The sequence below is a fragment of the Ipomoea triloba genome, chromosome 7 (genome assembly GCF_003576645.1).
Source record: "Ipomoea triloba cultivar NCNSP0323 chromosome 7, ASM357664v1".
Taxonomy (NCBI): Eukaryota; Viridiplantae; Streptophyta; class Magnoliopsida; order Solanales; family Convolvulaceae; genus Ipomoea; species Ipomoea triloba.
Window position 1 is genome coordinate 25583323 of NC_044922.1, and position 18160 is coordinate 25601482.

An 18160-nucleotide genomic window follows, 5' to 3' on the forward strand; every position below is an offset into this window, starting at 1 on the left:
GGGGGGGGGGGGGGGGGGGGGGGGGGGGGCTCAGTTTGAAATAATAGAAATGAATGCCAAAAAGTAGAATGATAGATAACATTACAAACAAAACTGCAGCACTTTTTCACATATGATGGATGAGACAGGTAATAAACTTCATGCCAATAGAAGCAGCTACCTCATCAGATCTACCATTTTTAAATCGTGCTTCCTTCGCCGCCATCTATGATGACCTTTTTGCAATGTATTCTCACCAACCTTCTCCCGTTTTGACACTGTCAATACAAGAGAGGCAAAGATATGGGTCAGCAGTCAATTGGTAGGAGTAATTAAAGCATTTGCTCCATCTCAACTAAAAGCCTAAGATGATAGTTGGATTGTACATTTATGTTTATATATTATATATATGCTCAACTGGAGTAGACTAGATCAGTCTGCACTCAGTTTCGCATGGCAGCATGGAATGCTTATACAATATGAGATGCTATTTCCCAACAGTATAGAAAACAATGCACAATCTACCAGACCGCCCTCAATGCCCATAATGTCCATTCATCTCTTTCATGGAAATAGTTTGCATTAAGAAAAACTGAAATGCTGATGCCACCCATTATGCTAGATAGAATGATAGGCAATCAAGTGCCACACGTATTATGTATTAACCAATAAACCATTGCCCCTACACAGTCAGATTCAAAAGAACTTTGCTTCAACAAAAAATTTGACTAATGCAAATTACTGCAGTAGAAAATTAAGTGCAAAGTTCAACAAAAAAAAAAACCTGTACACATAATATTTAAACAAGGAAAATGCTTTATTGAGTTTATTCCCCTCCTAAATTTGTGGCTTCAATTCATTGGGTGCCAATGAATTGGCAAACCACCACTAATTAAAAATAACATTCAGTTACAAATTAGATGCTGTCACTTCATGAGGGATGGATTCGAGGGGAAAAATATGAGGGTATCTAGCAGTGCGACTTCAGACTCACAATTTTAAAATAATCTTTATGCAACTCTTTCACAATAACAAGCATTCATAAAATTCCAAAATAGAATTCTTTGCCCATTTTAATAGTCATTTGTGATTAAATAGCACTGTTTCATTGTTTGGAAGACTTAGTTCCATAATCAATTAATCATTCAAGGAACAAAGAAGCAATCTAATGTTGAATACTTGCTGCAAACTACATCTTAAAGCATCAATCAATTAAAACTCATCAAAGAAATTGAAATTCAGGAAAGCGAAAGCTTTATACCTCCAAATTCATGGCACCAGAATAAGATCCGCTGATCATCCTCTTCTTCATCGAACTCATTACCGTATCCTAACTCCGCATCGCCTCGATAACCTGGTTCACTTCCATAGCCCGATTCAAACCCCTGACTGTCAAAGTTTCCATTTTGCAACGCGAAGCTCAAATTCTCCTTATCCGCGCTCCCATGTTCCCTCTCTCTCCTCAAATTCCTGATTGCTTCGCTAACATCCGACGCCCAATTCGCATCCCCATTCACAAACAACTCCCCACTCGAGTCCGTGACAAGGAAATCAGAGCAGGTCCCATTGGCCGCCGACGCCCCGACGGAACAACACCGCCGTGTGGTCCCACTTCGATCGCTGCTCCTCCCGGAACCCGATCGCGACCCGCGGATGCGGCGGCGCTTCCGAGCGCGCCAGCGCAGCCCGCCGCGCTTGTGGACAGATAGAGGGCGGTGGTCGTCGAACAAACTGAGCTTGGAGAAGTCGATTGCGTCGAACGGAAACGACGTGGCCCGATCCGCACGACAAGGGCGCTTGTAAAGGAATCCATTGGTGTGATCGGAGTTTAGGGTTCGAGTATGAATCTGAAAGGGCCTCCAATTGTGAAGTTGGAATGTACAGGTGTCGAGAGCGTGCAGTGAAGCAGGTGGGACTTTGGGCGACATTGATGGAAGGAGAAATCCGAATTCTGTGGACAAAGAAATGCGAGTTGAAGAATTTGATATTTTCTCTTCTTCTTCTTCTTCACCGGCGATGTGTAGGGAAGAAGATTCTACAAGACAATGACATGACATGGATGGATATCTATATAGATCTTTCTGGAATCTGCTTCTGGATATTACACCAATCCCGCCGGAGCTATTCATCTTTCCTCGTGACACCTGGCGCCTCAATTTTCATTTCTAAACACTCTTTTATATTATACATTTATACCCAATAATAATAATAATAATAATAATAATAATAATAATAATAAGGGAAAAGAGTAAAATAGGCTCTCGAATTTTAGTTAAAAAGTCAATTAACTCCCTAAACTTTTTAAAGGTGCAATTACACCTATCAAAAATTGATATTAACGCAATGAAGCTAAAATATAATAAATTATATTAGTATAATTATATGAATTAAATATTAATTAATTATATTAATTATTAATGATTAATTATATTAATAAATACTACTCCATAATAATTAATATTTATTAACTAGAAGATTGAGCAATCCTCTCACCAACTTTAGATGTCGTTGATCAAATTAATTAGTACGCGTGTGACTTGAACACTGCAGAAGGTCGAACATATTTAATATATAATAATAATAATTTTTGTATATACGAATTGACATTCATGTTAACGAAAAATCATTAATTTAGTGTAATTGACTAATAATAATTGTCTAATAATTATTATGGTAATTAAGCTAAATATTGGTCGTTGAATTTATTTTGATACCCCGTAATAATTAAAGTTAAATTATTTCTCATATTTCCATATTTATTTTAGTAATAATATAATTACTTAAGTTATATAAATATCGATCTTTTATAGATAATTGTAAACAAACAAGTCATATATTATTCAATTAATTGAGTGATACTTTTGCACTAATCTTATAATCAAATAAATGTACATGTTCAATATTAGATTTTTTAAAATAATTTTATCTTTAATTTTATTATTTAAATAAATAAATAAAAAAATTTATCCGTGAATCGCATGGGTAATTGGACAATTATTTGCTCTAATTCAAGCAAAGAAAACATTAGAAAACATAATCAATCCAACCAATTTCATCAATTGCGCTATATACTATTCAATGCTATAATTTATATAATTGTATATCGATCCAAATATTCTTAAAATATTATAACAAATTCATTCCGTGCAACGCACGGGCGAAAATACTAGTAATAATAATAATAAGGGAAAAGAGTCAAATAGGCTCTCGAATTTTAGTTAAAAAGTCAATTAACTCCCTAAAATTTTTAAAGGTGCAATTACACCTATCAAAAATTGATATTAACGCAATGAAGCTAAAAAAAAATCGGTTAATGACCTACTATCACTATGTAATTAAGATTCTGATAACCCGTTGACGAAATTTCAGGCAAAAGATGACCGGCTGTTCATCAAGAAAGAGACCCAGGTCTCCTATTCCGTAGAGAAGGCAACCACTAGAAAGGCTATCTCACTGCTAAGCTGGTTGAAGGTATTGCTTTACGTGAAGCTTTAAAATGGCTCAAGTACCAAGGAATTGAAGTGCAAATAGAGTCTGATGCCAAGTTGGTTATTGAAGCCATTACAACTCCTCAAACCTGTTACTCTTTTTTTTTTTTGCTTTGATCATTCTGAATATTAGAGACCTAGTTAAAAGTTCAAAAAGTTGTTAGCTTTGTATTTACTAAGCGGTATGCAAATAAAGTTGCCCATATGTTAGCTAAAAAAGCTTTAGTCATTGCCTTCTCTACGGAGAAGGAAACCACTGGAAAGGCTATCTCTTTGCTAAACTGGCTTAAGGTATTGCTATACATGAAGCTGTAAAATGGCTCAAGTACCAGGGAATTGAAGTGCAAATAGAGTCTGATGCCAAGTTGGTTATTGAAGCCATTACAACTCCTCAAAGTTGTTACTCTTTTTTTTGCTTTGATCATTCTGAATATTAGAGACCAGTTCAAAGTTCAAAAAGTTGTTAGCTTTGTATTTACTACAACTCCTCAAAGTTGTTACTCTTTTTTTTGCTTTGATCATTCTGAATATTAGAGACCTAGTTCAAAGTTCAAAAAGTTGTTAGCTTTGTATTTACTAAGCGGTATGCACATAAAGCTGCCCATATGTTAGCTAAGAAAGCTTTAGTCATTGCTACACGTAAGGAGTGGTGGAATTCACCTCATTCGTTCCTTTAGTGTTCATGAACGTGATCGTTAACAAACATGTTCGTGAACATGTTTGTTAACGTTCGCGAACTTGCTCGTTAACGTTAACGAACACATTCTACGTTAACAAACACCAATGAACGCTTAACAAACGAACACGAAAAGAATTTCCAAAAACCTTAAAAAACGAACACAAACACGAACACTCCAAAATCCTTAACAAACGAACACGAACAGCCTCTGTTTGTTTATGTTCGGTTCGTTAACAGCCCTATCTAGGGTTGATGTGTCAATTTTAATACGGAATAACAACAACAACAACAATAACAATAACTAATTTTTTAAAGAAAAAATCCAAACACAATCATCCTTTGCCATCATTTACTGTTATAGTAAAGCATCTAATGTAGGTTTCTATCATCACTAAAAAAAAAAAAAAAAAAAAAAAAAAAAAAAAAAAAAAAAAAAAAAAAAAAAAAAAAAAAAAAAAAAAAAAAAAAAAAAAAAAAAAAAAAAAAAAAAAAAAAAGGGAATTGACTAAAATTAAACTAACAATTATACACCACTGGATGCAAACAAAGTATGAATCAATGCACGACTTAATTCAATAGGATTCTTAGTAAAAAATAATTTCTGCTTTTCTGGAGGCACGAGGAAAATGCAAGATCTCCTCCTTATTATTCTCAAAGTATAAGCTGGTTATCGATGCACTATTAATGATAACCTTCTCAAGTGTTGGAAAGCAAGCAAGTAGCTCCTTGATGAAAAGGACTTGATATTCAACCCCTGTAAATTCGTCCAACTCCAATACGTGAAGCATTTTATATCCATGACGACCCACATTATCAAGTAACTTTGGAAGTTTTGGCAAAATATCAGAAAACTACATAAGAATAAAAAAATATATATATTAAAGCACACCCAAAAATCCACAAACAGTTAAAATATTTACACAACAAATTTGTGTTAAAGAATGCAAATATAGAATAATAAAAATTGAAATAACTAGAATGTCATTTAAAAAAAATAACCAAGGAAGATAAAATTACTGATAAATTTATATGAAGCTTCCACAAATGTGGGCATATTTGAATCAAATTAATGAATGCAGAAGAAACATCACTCATCAGTTGCTCATCATTACGTTATGATTTCAAGTATTCTTCGTTAGTTGATATCTTCAAGTGTTGCACATTTAGTGCATATAGTTGTAGTTGTAGTTCCCGCTTTCTAGTAAATTCATTAACAAAATCCTTTGAAACCAATTAAAAATCAAGTTAGATCAGTTTGTAACAAATATATTAAATAAAAAAATATTTTTTAAAAAAAAGGTCAGAATAGTATACCTCGAGAGATGAACTGTCCAATTCAAGACAACGACAATATGTCAAGTCCAAATTAATCGAGTAAAGAGGGCCATCAATGATTGCTAAATGATCAAGTTTTTGAGCAGTAATATTAAAACCAGTTACGTTGTCACATCTAATAAATGACAGACTGTTGAGCGTAGGAACATCAACCAAAAGACCTCCACCATCAAAGTTAACATCTTCAAAATAAAGTGAAGTGACATTTGGTAATGTGCAATGAGCATTTATTGGTTTAAAAGAGACTCCACAAATATGCAATCTTCTTAGTGATGGGCAAGAGAATATGCAATTCGGCAAGCAGTACCCATCTTCTCGCTTTAAACTAAGGCTGATTTCTTCAATACCTTTTTGTGTGATAAAAAGAAGCCATTGATCGAAGTCAAACGACCGAGACCTGAGTGTATTTCTAGGGGTATGAGAAAAATCAATAACAAATTTGTTAATAAATCCATTATGTTGTATGAGAACTTTGTTGATAACATACAAACCCGCAGATGTCCAAATATCATTGTTTCTCTTCTCCTTTTTCTTATTTTTGGTCCTAATATCACTGTGAGCATTGGAATATTTTTTCTCAATGTGCTTTAAAAACATAGCATCAAAGTTGAGATGTGTAAAACTCAACCAAATACCCCTCCAAAAGGTAGACAAAACAGCCATTCCAGCAACTTCTTCAATCACCAAGAGTCCCAAAATCTTGTTAATTATATCAAATGGAAGTTCACTGATTCTATCTCTGCCCGCCATAATCTAGACAACTTTAACCTATGCAAATTAAAAAATATAATAAATAAATTAAAATTGAAACATAACCCTAAATTAAAATGGGAGAACATGGAGATAGTAATTAAAATGCAAGTCTCAATCCCAAGTAGGAAGATATCAATTATGAAAGATGTAAGATGCAAAATTAATGGAGTGTTTATCCGTAAAAGTTTTAAAACATGATCACAATATAGAGCTAGCTAGTGTAAAAGCAGAAGAATGAATATATACACACAAGCAAACAATTGATTTGGTTTGAGAAAAATTAAACCTGCAATCAAATAGGCGAAATGGGGAGCGGCGGCGAGCAACAAAGAGTAGAATTGATTCAATTAGTAGAGCGGTCAACCCTAGAGATAGTTTTAACCTAGAATGAATTGAGGTTTTTGGGCGGGTTTTAAAAAGGATTTGATTGATTTGGAGGGCAGAGATAGTTTGGGTTTGACTGCAAGGAGTGCGTTTTTATCAGAAAAAGAAAAAAATTATATAAAAAGAAAAGACATGCGTGGAAGTGCAATTGAATACATTTTCACACGCCTACTAGACGCGTTAAAGTACATGGTTGCCAATTAGCAACCACTCTAACTTTTATTGTTTATTTATTTTTATTTTTGTTTAAAGCTTAGAAAATCCACATGGCAACCTAAACTCACAAAAAAAAGTTTCTTTAAAAAAAAAATCAAACTATTGGGTTGCCCCAAATACTTAGCAAAAAGTAAGCTATTTTACAAATTCATAACCCTATTTTTTCCTTTTATTTTTGTTTCGGCTATCATAATTGTTGTTTAATTCTATTGAAGAATGGTGGTGCGTGTGAAAATGCTGATATTAATGAAGCTAAGCAAGAAGGGTATTAGTGTAATTTAGCTAGTGAAGATTCTGTTATAACCGTCTCTTTCATCCGTATATATGTAACAGTCTTCTTCCTCGTGAAATAAAAATCCAGATATTTTCCATTCGCAAACTTCCCCTCTTCTCCCTTTCCGTCATGGTATCAGAGCCACGACGGACTTCTTACGTCGTTGCCATCTCTAGCGCCGGAGAAACAAATCAATGAACGCAAACTGCCTCACCAGTGCATCGATTGCCTGTTCGTATCACTCCGACGGCAGTTTCACAGAGGAAACTGCCTTCACAGATGTAGAGAAACATCAACGAAGAATAACTGGAGAATCCATTGTTCCTCAGCGTGAATGATAATCCCTATGCGATCTTAGTCAATCTGCCATTAAAAGGGAGTTCTAACTACAGCTCATGGTGTATCTCCATACACATAGCCCTAGAGGTGAAGAACAAGTGGAGCCTCGTCGACGGGAACGACACCTCGACGCCTAGCAGGGATCACGTCTAGTATGCACCTTGGAGAAGATGCAACTTGATGATCTGCTCATGGAGTTTTATGTCAGTTCAGCCATCCATAGTTCAGAGTATCATGCATCTTGACAAGGCTAAAGATGTGTGGGATGATCTGAAGAGAAGATACCCATAGCATGATGCTCAACGAATCTCAAGCTTGTAGAATGAAATCTATAATTTGAAACAATGAGGCTTTTCTGTAAATTAAACAACTATTACACCAAGTGTAGAACAATGTGGGAGGAGATAAACATGTTGAGACCTCTCCCCATTTGTAAATGTGATCCATGTTGCTCATGTGGTCTGATCGACGAAATCATAAGAGAATGTGATATTGATCAGGTAATTCGATTCTTCCAAGGCTTGAATGAAGATTACAGTAGCCTAAAGTCTAATGCCTTTGTTCTTGATCCTGCGTCGGAGGTTTACAAAGTGTGTGTGATGGCTAAAAAAATTGGAAAGGCAAATCAATTTAACAAACTTGAATTTAGGCAACTTGGAAATAAATCAAGCTAATGCAGTTCAGAGCCAACTAGCACCTGCATATGATGATAATGTTGTTGCTGTGAACACCTATAATAACGGAAGGCGAAATAATTTTGGAAAGAGAGTGAAATGTACATTCTGTGGTATTTCTGGACATACCATAGAGAAGTGCTATAAGAAGCACGATTACCCTCCAGGATGGGTGCCGGGCTACAGATCTAAGGAAAAGCAGCAGCAAGTTGCCACAACTATGTCAAAAGGAGCAGGTGATATGGGAATTACTTCTGAACAATTGCAGAAGATCATTTCAATTCTTCAACCACAGACTAGTCAGCTAGCTACTTCCAGTACCACTGTTGCAGTTTCTCTAATCCCTAAGTTCATCGAGATGCAATCCATAGATGAAAGAGAGTCTCTTATACCTCTTGTCAGTTCTCTATCACTATGTTAAACTTCTTGGATTCTTGATTCAGGGGCAACAACCCATATTGTTTGCTCCATTGATCTCCTTATGGATTATCATGTAACTAATGAAGATGAAGTAAACCTACCCATTGGACAATGTATTGGCGTTAAGCATATAGCCAATATTAAACTCGCCAATGATTTATAGTTAAAAGAGGCCCTGCACATCCCATCTTTCAAATTCAACATAATTTTAGCAAGCAAACTTCTTTAAGACACCTCTTATCAATTGATTTTCACATCTAGGCAGTGTTTGATTTAAGGAATTCGTGGGCAGACAGCTGATTTAGCTAAGTAAAAAAAGGGGTTATACCTACTGATGGAACCACCAAGTTTATTTAAAAAAAAAAACTATGTTATGCAATGTATTAGCAATGAAATTTGGCACCAAAGATTGAGGCACTTCCCAACGAATAAACTGCATTTTTTCAAAGATATTAATGTCTCTAGTTCTAAGAATGTGGCATGTGATGTGTGACATTTTGCAAAACACAAACGATCCCCCTTTCCCGTAAGTGTAACTGTTTCGAAAGCCATATTTGATCTTATTCATGCATATATATGGGGTCTTTTCCGGTGTGTTCATTGAAGGGAGAACGCTATTTCTTGACGATAATTGACGATTATTTAAGGTTTACTTGGCTGCATTTTATGAACAACAAGTCTAAAGCAAAGCACTTCGTAAAAAGGTTCCATGCCTTTGTTTGCACATAGTTTGGTGCTACGATCAAAGCCATTCGCATTGACACCGGGTCTGAATTCAATACGAACGAATTTTTCTCTGAAAAAGGCATTATTCTTCAAAAATCTTGTGTTAAAACGCCACAGCAAAATGCAATAGTTGAAAGAAAGAACCAACACATCCTTAATGTTGCAAGGGCCCTCCCTCCGATTTTAAGGTTCACCTTCCCCTTGAACTTTGGGGAAGTGCGTTATGCATGCGGTATTCATCATCAATAGACTTCCCTCACCGATTATTGATTGGTTGAGCCCGTATTAGAAGATGTATAAAAAGGAACCGAATATTGGCAAGCTTAAAGTGTTTGGATGCCTCTGCTATGCAGCCACTTTACCACACAATAGACATAATATGGCTTCTTATGGAATGAAGTGTGTGTTTATTGGCATGCTTGCTGGTGTTAAAGGGTACCTGTTGTATGACATAGATGATAGAACCATTTTTGTGTCACGAGATGTTAGTTTCTATGAGACACAATTTCCCTTGGCCAGCATAGAGCTGCCTGCGACAGAATCAACAGTCCCTCAGCCTCCTCTGCCTATCATTCCGGTTACCACCCCCCATGTCTTCTGAGGGATATGATCAACATGACTTCGTTGACAACCAACCGCAGCTTATTATTGAGTCTCCAACAGTGCCCAATTCTCAAGTGTTTGCCTATGATGGAACTGAATCTTGTAGCACCATCAATAATGGCACGCAGGGAACCTCTAGCTTCCCTACGGAGTGTGCTTCTCCCATCCAGCCTCGTCGTTCTGCTAGGAATGGCCATGTTCCGAGTAGGTTACAAGATTATTATTGAGAAGCTAATACGGAAAATAGTTCTTCCCCTCACCCCTTATCTGGTGTCATATATTATGCTAATCTTCCAATGCTACACAAAATGTTTACATCCATTGAAGAACCATAAACCAATAATCAAGCCACCCGGCATGATTGTTTGAAGGATGCAATAAAGGCTGAAATCAAAGCACTACTGATATCTACTATTTTGTACAATAATTCACCCCTTATTTTAGTTGTTTTTATGCTTGTTTTCTTTATCCTAGTGAAACTGATAATTGTTTGTGTGTTATATTGTCCCAAGGGTTGAATTATCCACAAGGAGCAGCAAAGGAAGAATTTTGGAACATTTTGGACAAGTTTTGGAAGCAAAGGAAATTACCTAATCACAAAAGGAAACAAGAATAAGAATTGGAAGTTGCCTAATGGGCCAAAGCCCATCTGTCTCTATTTATACTACAATTTTATGCTATTTTACTAAGTTCCCTTACAGAGTTCCCTGTTAGACATGTATGCCCTAGAAGCCAACATTTATTGTTTTGAGCATTAATTTCTTATTAAATAAATATAATAAATAATTATTTTATTTATTAAGGCTTAGTTAAAATTTGATATTATTCTATACAATCTTCTTAATTCTTCATTCTTAAGTGTTAAGAATATGAGTGACGAAGAATTAATAAATGAAGTATTGTAAAAATGTTCCTAGTCATAGGAATTCTAATTGGGCATTAGAATTCCGATAAGACTAACACATTGTCCTTCTTATGGTGAGNGTCTAAAGCAAAGCACTTCGTAAAAAGGTTCCATGCCTTTGTTTGCACATAGTTTGGTGCTACGATCAAAGCCATTCGCATTGACACCGGGTCTGAATTCAATACGAACGAATTTTTCTCTGAAAAAGGCATTATTCTTCAAAAATCTTGTGTTAAAACGCCACAGCAAAATGCAATAGTTGAAAGAAAGAACCAACACATCCTTAATGTTGCAAGGGCCCTCCCTCCGATTTTAAGGTTCACCTTCCCCTTGAACTTTGGGGAAGTGCGTTATGCATGCGGTATTCATCATCAATAGACTTCCCTCACCGATTATTGATTGGTTGAGCCCGTATTAGAAGATGTATAAAAAGGAACCGAATATTGGCAAGCTTAAAGTGTTTGGATGCCTCTGCTATGCAGCCACTTTACCACACAATAGACATAATATGGCTTCTTATGGAATGAAGTGTGTGTTTATTGGCATGCTTGCTGGTGTTAAAGGGTACCTGTTGTATGACATAGATGATAGAACCATTTTTGTGTCACGAGATGTTAGTTTCTATGAGACACAATTTCCCTTGGCCAGCATAGAGCTGCCTGCGACAGAATCAACAGTCCCTCAGCCTCCTCTGCCTATCATTCCGGTTACCACCCCCCATGTCTTCTGAGGGATATGATCAACATGACTTCGTTGACAACCAACCGCAGCTTATTATTGAGTCTCCAACAGTGCCCAATTCTCAAGTGTTTGCCTATGATGGAACTGAATCTTGTAGCACCATCAATAATGGCACGCAGGGAACCTCTAGCTTCCCTACGGAGTGTGCTTCTCCCATCCAGCCTCGTCGTTCTGCTAGGAATGGCCATGTTCCGAGTAGGTTACAAGATTATTATTGAGAAGCTAATACGGAAAATAGTTCTTCCCCTCACCCCTTATCTGGTGTCATATATTATGCTAATCTTCCAATGCTACACAAAATGTTTACATCCATTGAAGAACCATAAACCAATAATCAAGCCACCCGGCATGATTGTTTGAAGGATGCAATAAAGGCTGAAATCAAAGCACTACTGATATCTACTATTTTGTACAATAATTCACCCCTTATTTTAGTTGTTTTTATGCTTGTTTTCTTTATCCTAGTGAAACTGATAATTGTTTGTGTGTTATATTGTCCCAAGGGTTGAATTATCCACAAGGAGCAGCAAAGGAAGAATTTTGGAACATTTTGGACAAGTTTTGGAAGCAAAGGAAATTACCTAATCACAAAAGGAAACAAGAATAAGAATTGGAAGTTGCCTAATGGGCCAAAGCCCATCTGTCTCTATTTATACTACAATTTTATGCTATTTTACTAAGTTCCCTTACAGAGTTCCCTGTTAGACATGTATGCCCTAGAAGCCAACATTTATTGTTTTGAGCATTAATTTCTTATTAAATAAATATAATAAATAATTATTTTATTTATTAAGGCTTAGTTAAAATTTGATATTATTCTATACAATCTTCTTAATTCTTCATTCTTAAGTGTTAAGAATATGAGTGACGAAGAATTAATAAATGAAGTATTGTAAAAATGTTCCTAGTCATAGGAATTCTAATTGGGCATTAGAATTCCGATAAGACTAACACATTGTCCTTCTTATGGCATTAGAATTCCGATAAGACTAACACATTGTCCTTCTTATGGTGAGTCTCATGCCATTCTGTATGCACATTGTCCTTCTTATGGTGAGTCTCATGCCATTCTGTATGAGAATTGTCCTTCTTATGGTGAGTCTCATGCCATTCTGTATGAGATACAGAGAGTTGACATGTGGATGATTGTTAGAGAACAAGTCATTGAACATTGACTAACTACAACGTACCGCATGGTGTTTACCTACGTGTCATCGGTATATTGTATGTTACAAGTATGCAATAATCCTTTGACTTGAGACGACATGGGTGTCTCGTACATATGGTGGACTAGTTTTTGCCAGTATGCGTCTTTTGTTCCTTATGGGACTATAAGTGTACTTGGTGGCCTAGTTCAGTATTGTACGAAGATATGTGTGCGTTCAATAGAGGATCCACCGCCTTGAGGTAACAAGGATGTTCCCGTCTATTCAATAATCATACAACGAGAATCTCTGGCCAGAGTATAATGAAGTTGGACTTCAGGTTAAGAATATTGAATAGACAAATTGACCGGGTTTATGGGTTTGACCAAGTTTGACCATGACCTTTACCTGGTTCGGAACAAGTGTTGTGTGGAAGGAATGTTGCATGATATTTGTAACGGAAAGGTTCATTATAATATATTAAAATATATTCATTGTTAACTAGGTAGTCATGACATACTGCTAGGTGTCACTCATGACTTACGAGTTATTTAATAATGAGTTATTAAATATTACTCGTTGCTAGTTTGACTATGAACCTAGAAAGTCACACCTTAATGGTTCGTGGTAATGCTGAGAACTTTAAAAGAAATCGATAAAGAGTTATCGATATTGAATTAATACATTAATAATTGATTAATGGATTAATTCAATATTGGGTAGTTTTGGGCCTTTAATGGCTAGCACCTTTGGGCCCAAACCAGGCTATATATATATAGCCTTACCGTATTTCTTAAGAGAGAGAGAGAGAGAGAAGATACAGAGATTAGTTTGGAAAGGAGTTTCACGTAGAAATCTCTAGGAGTTCTCGCGTGCCCGACCGGTGGACAGACTAGAGGCCGGACGATTGGACGGTTTTGATTCTGCCAAAGCACGCTTCAAGGGTAAACCTTTCTAACTCCCTCGTTTACATAGAATCATAGAAAATGCGAATTGATGCTTCCGCTGCGCATGTATGTTTTTCTAACATTCCCAACCCTAGTTAGTTTTAGTTTATTTTTCCCCTTCTCTTTATATTTCCCTAGTATAGTTTAGATTAGTTTTATATTAGATTATTTAATCTCAAGCTTGGAATCACGGATTGAAGTTGGAATCGTTCTTCATTATCAGTAAAGTTTTCTCTTTCCTTTATATTCATTGCAATATTTATGATGATTTATTATAGTTTTGCTTTGTTTACTTTTATGATGCATGAGTAGTTAGCTTTTGGGTTTGAATTAGGATCCAATTGCTATTCTTGATGCTAGATTTGTGATTANACTAACACATTGTCCTTCTTATGGTGAGTCTCATGCCATTCTGTATGAGATACAGAGAGTTGACATGTGGATGATTGTTAGAGAACAAGTCATTGAACATTGACTAACTACAACGTACCGCATGGTGTTTACCTACGTGTCATCGGTATATTGTATGTTACAAGTATGCAATAATCCTTTGACTTGAGACGACATGGGTGTCTCGTACATATGGTGGACTAGTTTTTGCCAGTATGCGTCTTTTGTTCCTTATGGGACTATAAGTGTACTTGGTGGCCTAGTTCAGTATTGTACGAAGATATGTGTGCGTTCAATAGAGGATCCACCGCCTTGAGGTAACAAGGATGTTCCCGTCTATTCAATAATCATACAACGAGAATCTCTGGCCAGAGTATAATGAAGTTGGACTTCAGGTTAAGAATATTGAATAGACAAATTGACCGGGTTTATGGGTTTGACCAAGTTTGACCATGACCTTTACCTGGTTCGGAACAAGTGTTGTGTGGAAGGAATGTTGCATGATATTTGTAACGGAAAGGTTCATTATAATATATTAAAATATATTCATTGTTAACTAGGTAGTCATGACATACTGCTAGGTGTCACTCATGACTTACGAGTTATTTAATAATGAGTTATTAAATATTACTCGTTGCTAGTTTGACTATGAACCTAGAAAGTCACACCTTAATGGTTCGTGGTAATGCTGAGAACTTTAAAAGAAATCGATAAAGAGTTATCGATATTGAATTAATACATTAATAATTGATTAATGGATTAATTCAATATTGGGTAGTTTTGGGCCTTTAATGGCTAGCACCTTTGGGCCCAAACCAGGCTATATATATATAGCCTTACCGTATTTCTTAAGAGAGAGAGAGAGAGAGAAGATACAGAGATTAGTTTGGAAAGGAGTTTCACGTAGAAATCTCTAGGAGTTCTCGCGTGCCCGACCGGTGGACAGACTAGAGGCCGGACGATTGGACGGTTTTGATTCTGCCAAAGCACGCTTCAAGGGTAAACCTTTCTAACTCCCTCGTTTACATAGAATCATAGAAAATGCGAATTGATGCTTCCGCTGCGCATGTATGTTTTTCTAACATTCCCAACCCTAGTTAGTTTTAGTTTATTTTTCCCCTTCTCTTTATATTTCCCTAGTATAGTTTAGATTAGTTTTATATTAGATTATTTAATCTCAAGCTTGGAATCACGGATTGAAGTTGGAATCGTTCTTCATTATCAGTAAAGTTTTCTCTTTCCTTTATATTCATTGCAATATTTATGATGATTTATTATAGTTTTGCTTTGTTTACTTTTATGATGCATGAGTAGTTAGCTTTTGGGTTTGAATTAGGATCCAATTGCTATTCTTGATGCTAGATTTGTGATTATTGCATAAAGGGATTGAATTATTTACCTAGGGTTTATGTTGAATTGGGGATTAATTTCTACTTGTTATTAATTGGTGGCCACAATTGATTGCTAGTTTAGGAGAGGGATTCACTACAACGAAAGTTGGGTGGAGACCTCGAGCCTTACGAATTTCAACCTAATTTTTCCTACTATGAGAATATGGGTAATTTGGGGGCTTACAATGCTTAGGTGTTTACGACTATGATTGATGCATCACGAAAGTGGGGCAATCCTAGCCTAATTCTTGTTATTGATTATGAAAGTAGCTAACTTGAATTCTTGAGTGCATTGCCAATAAATCCCTTGGTTAATTATTTTTTCCTAATTTTGAGATTGTTAGAGCATCAAGATTGCAATATCCCTAATCTGACCCATTCTTTTATCATATAGTTTTTTCCCTTATTTTATTTGCATCTTTTATTTTATTTTAATTCCTAAATCATATTTTCCTTGGATTCTAGTGAATTCCAATACTTTAGTGTCTAGGATTTAATAATTCACACAATTACGTGTCATAGTCCCAATCCTCAGCGGAACGACATTTACACCCTCTTTTTACACTCACAAATATACTCATCAACTACAAGACAATAACACTTGGTTGCTAACTGATCTACCTCCAGGAAAAAATCCCATAGGTTGCAAATGGGTATACAAAGTCAAGCTTAAGGCTGATGGCTCCGTTGAGAGATATAAGGCGCAACTTGTAGCCAAAGGCTACATAGAGCAGCTGGGAGTATATTACATTGAGATGTTCTCACCAGTAGCAAGAATCACCACTATCCGAACCTTCTTGGTTGTCACTACTTCTCGAGCATGGCACATCCATCAACTAGACATCAACAACGCTTTCTTGCATAGAGACTTGGACGAGGAGGTATACATGATGTTGCCACCGGGTTTTCAAGGGGAGAATCGAATCAAGTTTGCAAGCTCATGCAATCCCTCTATGGCCTCAAACAAGTAAGCTGATAGTTGAATGCTAAATTGAGTACTGCTCTGTTGCATATGGGTTTTGGGTAGTCCAAGTCTGACCCGTCTCTATTCACAAAGGGTTATGGCTCGCACTTCATTGCTAGCTTGGAGTACGTAGATGATATCATGGTCACCAATGCTAACATGTCCCTCATTCAAGAAATGCATTCCTGGATGTCACATTCAGAATCAAGGTTTTGGGCAGTCTGGGCTACTTCCTGGGAATAGAAGCATGCATGGATGAGTCTGGGGTAAATCTATGTCAGCGTAAATATGCTCTGAACATCCTAGAGGGGTATGGCTTTCTCAATTGCAAACCGGTGAGCACACCCATGGTTACTGGCCATCAATTAATCAAAGGTGATGGCACCATTCTTAGCGATGTTGGGATCTACAGAAGATTAGTAGGAAGGTTGTTATACCTTACTACTACTCGTCCAGAAATTGCTTATGCAGTATAGCAGCTAGCCAATTTGTAGACACTCCCACCAGTGAACACATGGCTGCTGCACACCATGTCCTGCGGTATATAAAGAATGCTCCTGCCAGGGTCTGTTTTATTCATCAAATAACAACATGCAACTCAATGTTTTTTGTGATTCAGACTGGCTTCTTGCTCTGAAACACGGAAATCTACTACAAGCACTGTTGCAAAAATCGGCCGCTTAGACACTAGGCATCCCTACGCCAAAGCAAATTGCTCATTATGCGGCCGCCTAGCGTCTAACTTGGCCGACTAGGCCAAGTTGGCGGCCGACTCGACCGAATTCAGGCGAGTCGACCTTGTTAATTTTTTTATTATATTTATATATATTTAAATTTATTTATTTAAGGGTTGGATCCTATGATTTGGGTATGGAGCAACCTTAAATCTCCAAGCCAACTGTCCCACCCAATAGAGGTGCCTACAATTCAACGATGGGATTAGTCATTATGTTCGAAGGTAGAAACCCTGGGCTACACCCAACAAACTATAGTTTCATTACAACACAACTATAGTATCATTTCGATATAACTACAGTTTCATTGGACAATATATACTCAAATATGTGAAACTATTATTCAGTTTCATTTTATATGCAATGTAGTTTTATTTTTTAATTAACACACCAAAAATACGGGCTCTGTTAAGATGTAGCGGCAACCCTAAAGAAACGGCACCGTTTTTGGACCATGGTCCACAATATAACAACTGACCAAAAATGGTCATGCAACAATAATACTAAGACGGAAAAAGTGTTAAATAGGCCACTGAACTTATCACTTTTGTGCAATTGAGTCATTGAACTTAAAAAGTGTGCAATTCAACCATCAAACAAGCAAAATTTGTGCAATTGGACCATTTTTAAAAATTTTTTTAATTCAATTTGAGTTAAAAACATTTCAATATTGACTCCCAACTAGTATGGTAGAAGAAAATGACACTCTTAATACATATATGTTAGTAATATAATTGGATTTTACCAGAAAAATTTTGTAAAATGGTCCAATTGCACAAATTTTGCTTGTTTGATGGTTGAATTGCACATTTTTTAAGTTCAATGGCCCAATTGCACAAAAGCGATAAGTTCAGTGGCCTATTTGACACTTTTTCCTACTAAGACCAACCAGGGATGTTCTAAAAAATGACTTAAAAGTGGAATGACATATATAAATCTAGGATAAAAAATGTAATTAATTATTTTTTTAAAAAAATAGTATATAATAAAATTTATAGTTAATATTAAAAAGTATAGTTGATAATTTGGGTAATAATTATGGTATAAAATTTTAGATAGGGTAAATGATTAAAT

General features: G+C 36.2%; 2 protein-coding genes across 3 annotated transcripts in view; both read right to left on the reverse strand.

Moving 5' to 3' along the window:
* The window catches only part of LOC116024576, a 3529-nt gene extending 1478 nt beyond the window's left edge, over positions 1 to 2051 (reverse strand). For both annotated transcript variants that reach the window (XM_031265495.1, XM_031265494.1), the window contains exons 1-2: positions 1241 to 2051; positions 161 to 257 (exon numbers count right to left, since the gene is read on the reverse strand). In XM_031265495.1, the coding sequence (XP_031121355.1) occupies positions 161 to 257; positions 1241 to 2036 (893 nt within the window). In that variant the 5' untranslated portion in view covers positions 2037 to 2051. The remainder of the gene's footprint in view (positions 1 to 160; positions 258 to 1240) is intronic.
* A 3208-nt stretch (positions 2052 to 5259) lies between these two features.
* Positions 5260 to 6231, reverse strand: LOC116024393. Its single transcript, XM_031265287.1, has 2 exons — positions 5461 to 6231; positions 5260 to 5367 (listed from the first exon to the last, which is right to left on the reverse strand). Exons 1-2 carry the CDS (start codon positions 6229 to 6231, stop codon positions 5260 to 5262), a joined length of 879 nt encoding a protein of 292 aa, XP_031121147.1.
* Positions 6232 to 18160: the final 11929 nt, after the last annotated feature.

Coding starts and splice junctions, on each gene's coding strand:
- LOC116024393 (XM_031265287.1), bottom strand. CDS start 6,231: ATGGCGGGCAGAGATAGAATCAGTGAACTTCCATTTGATATAATTAAC. Junction 5,368..5,460: donor TGGACAGTTCATCTCTCGAG/GTATACTATTCT, acceptor TTGGTTTCAAAG/GATTTTGTTAATGAATTTAC.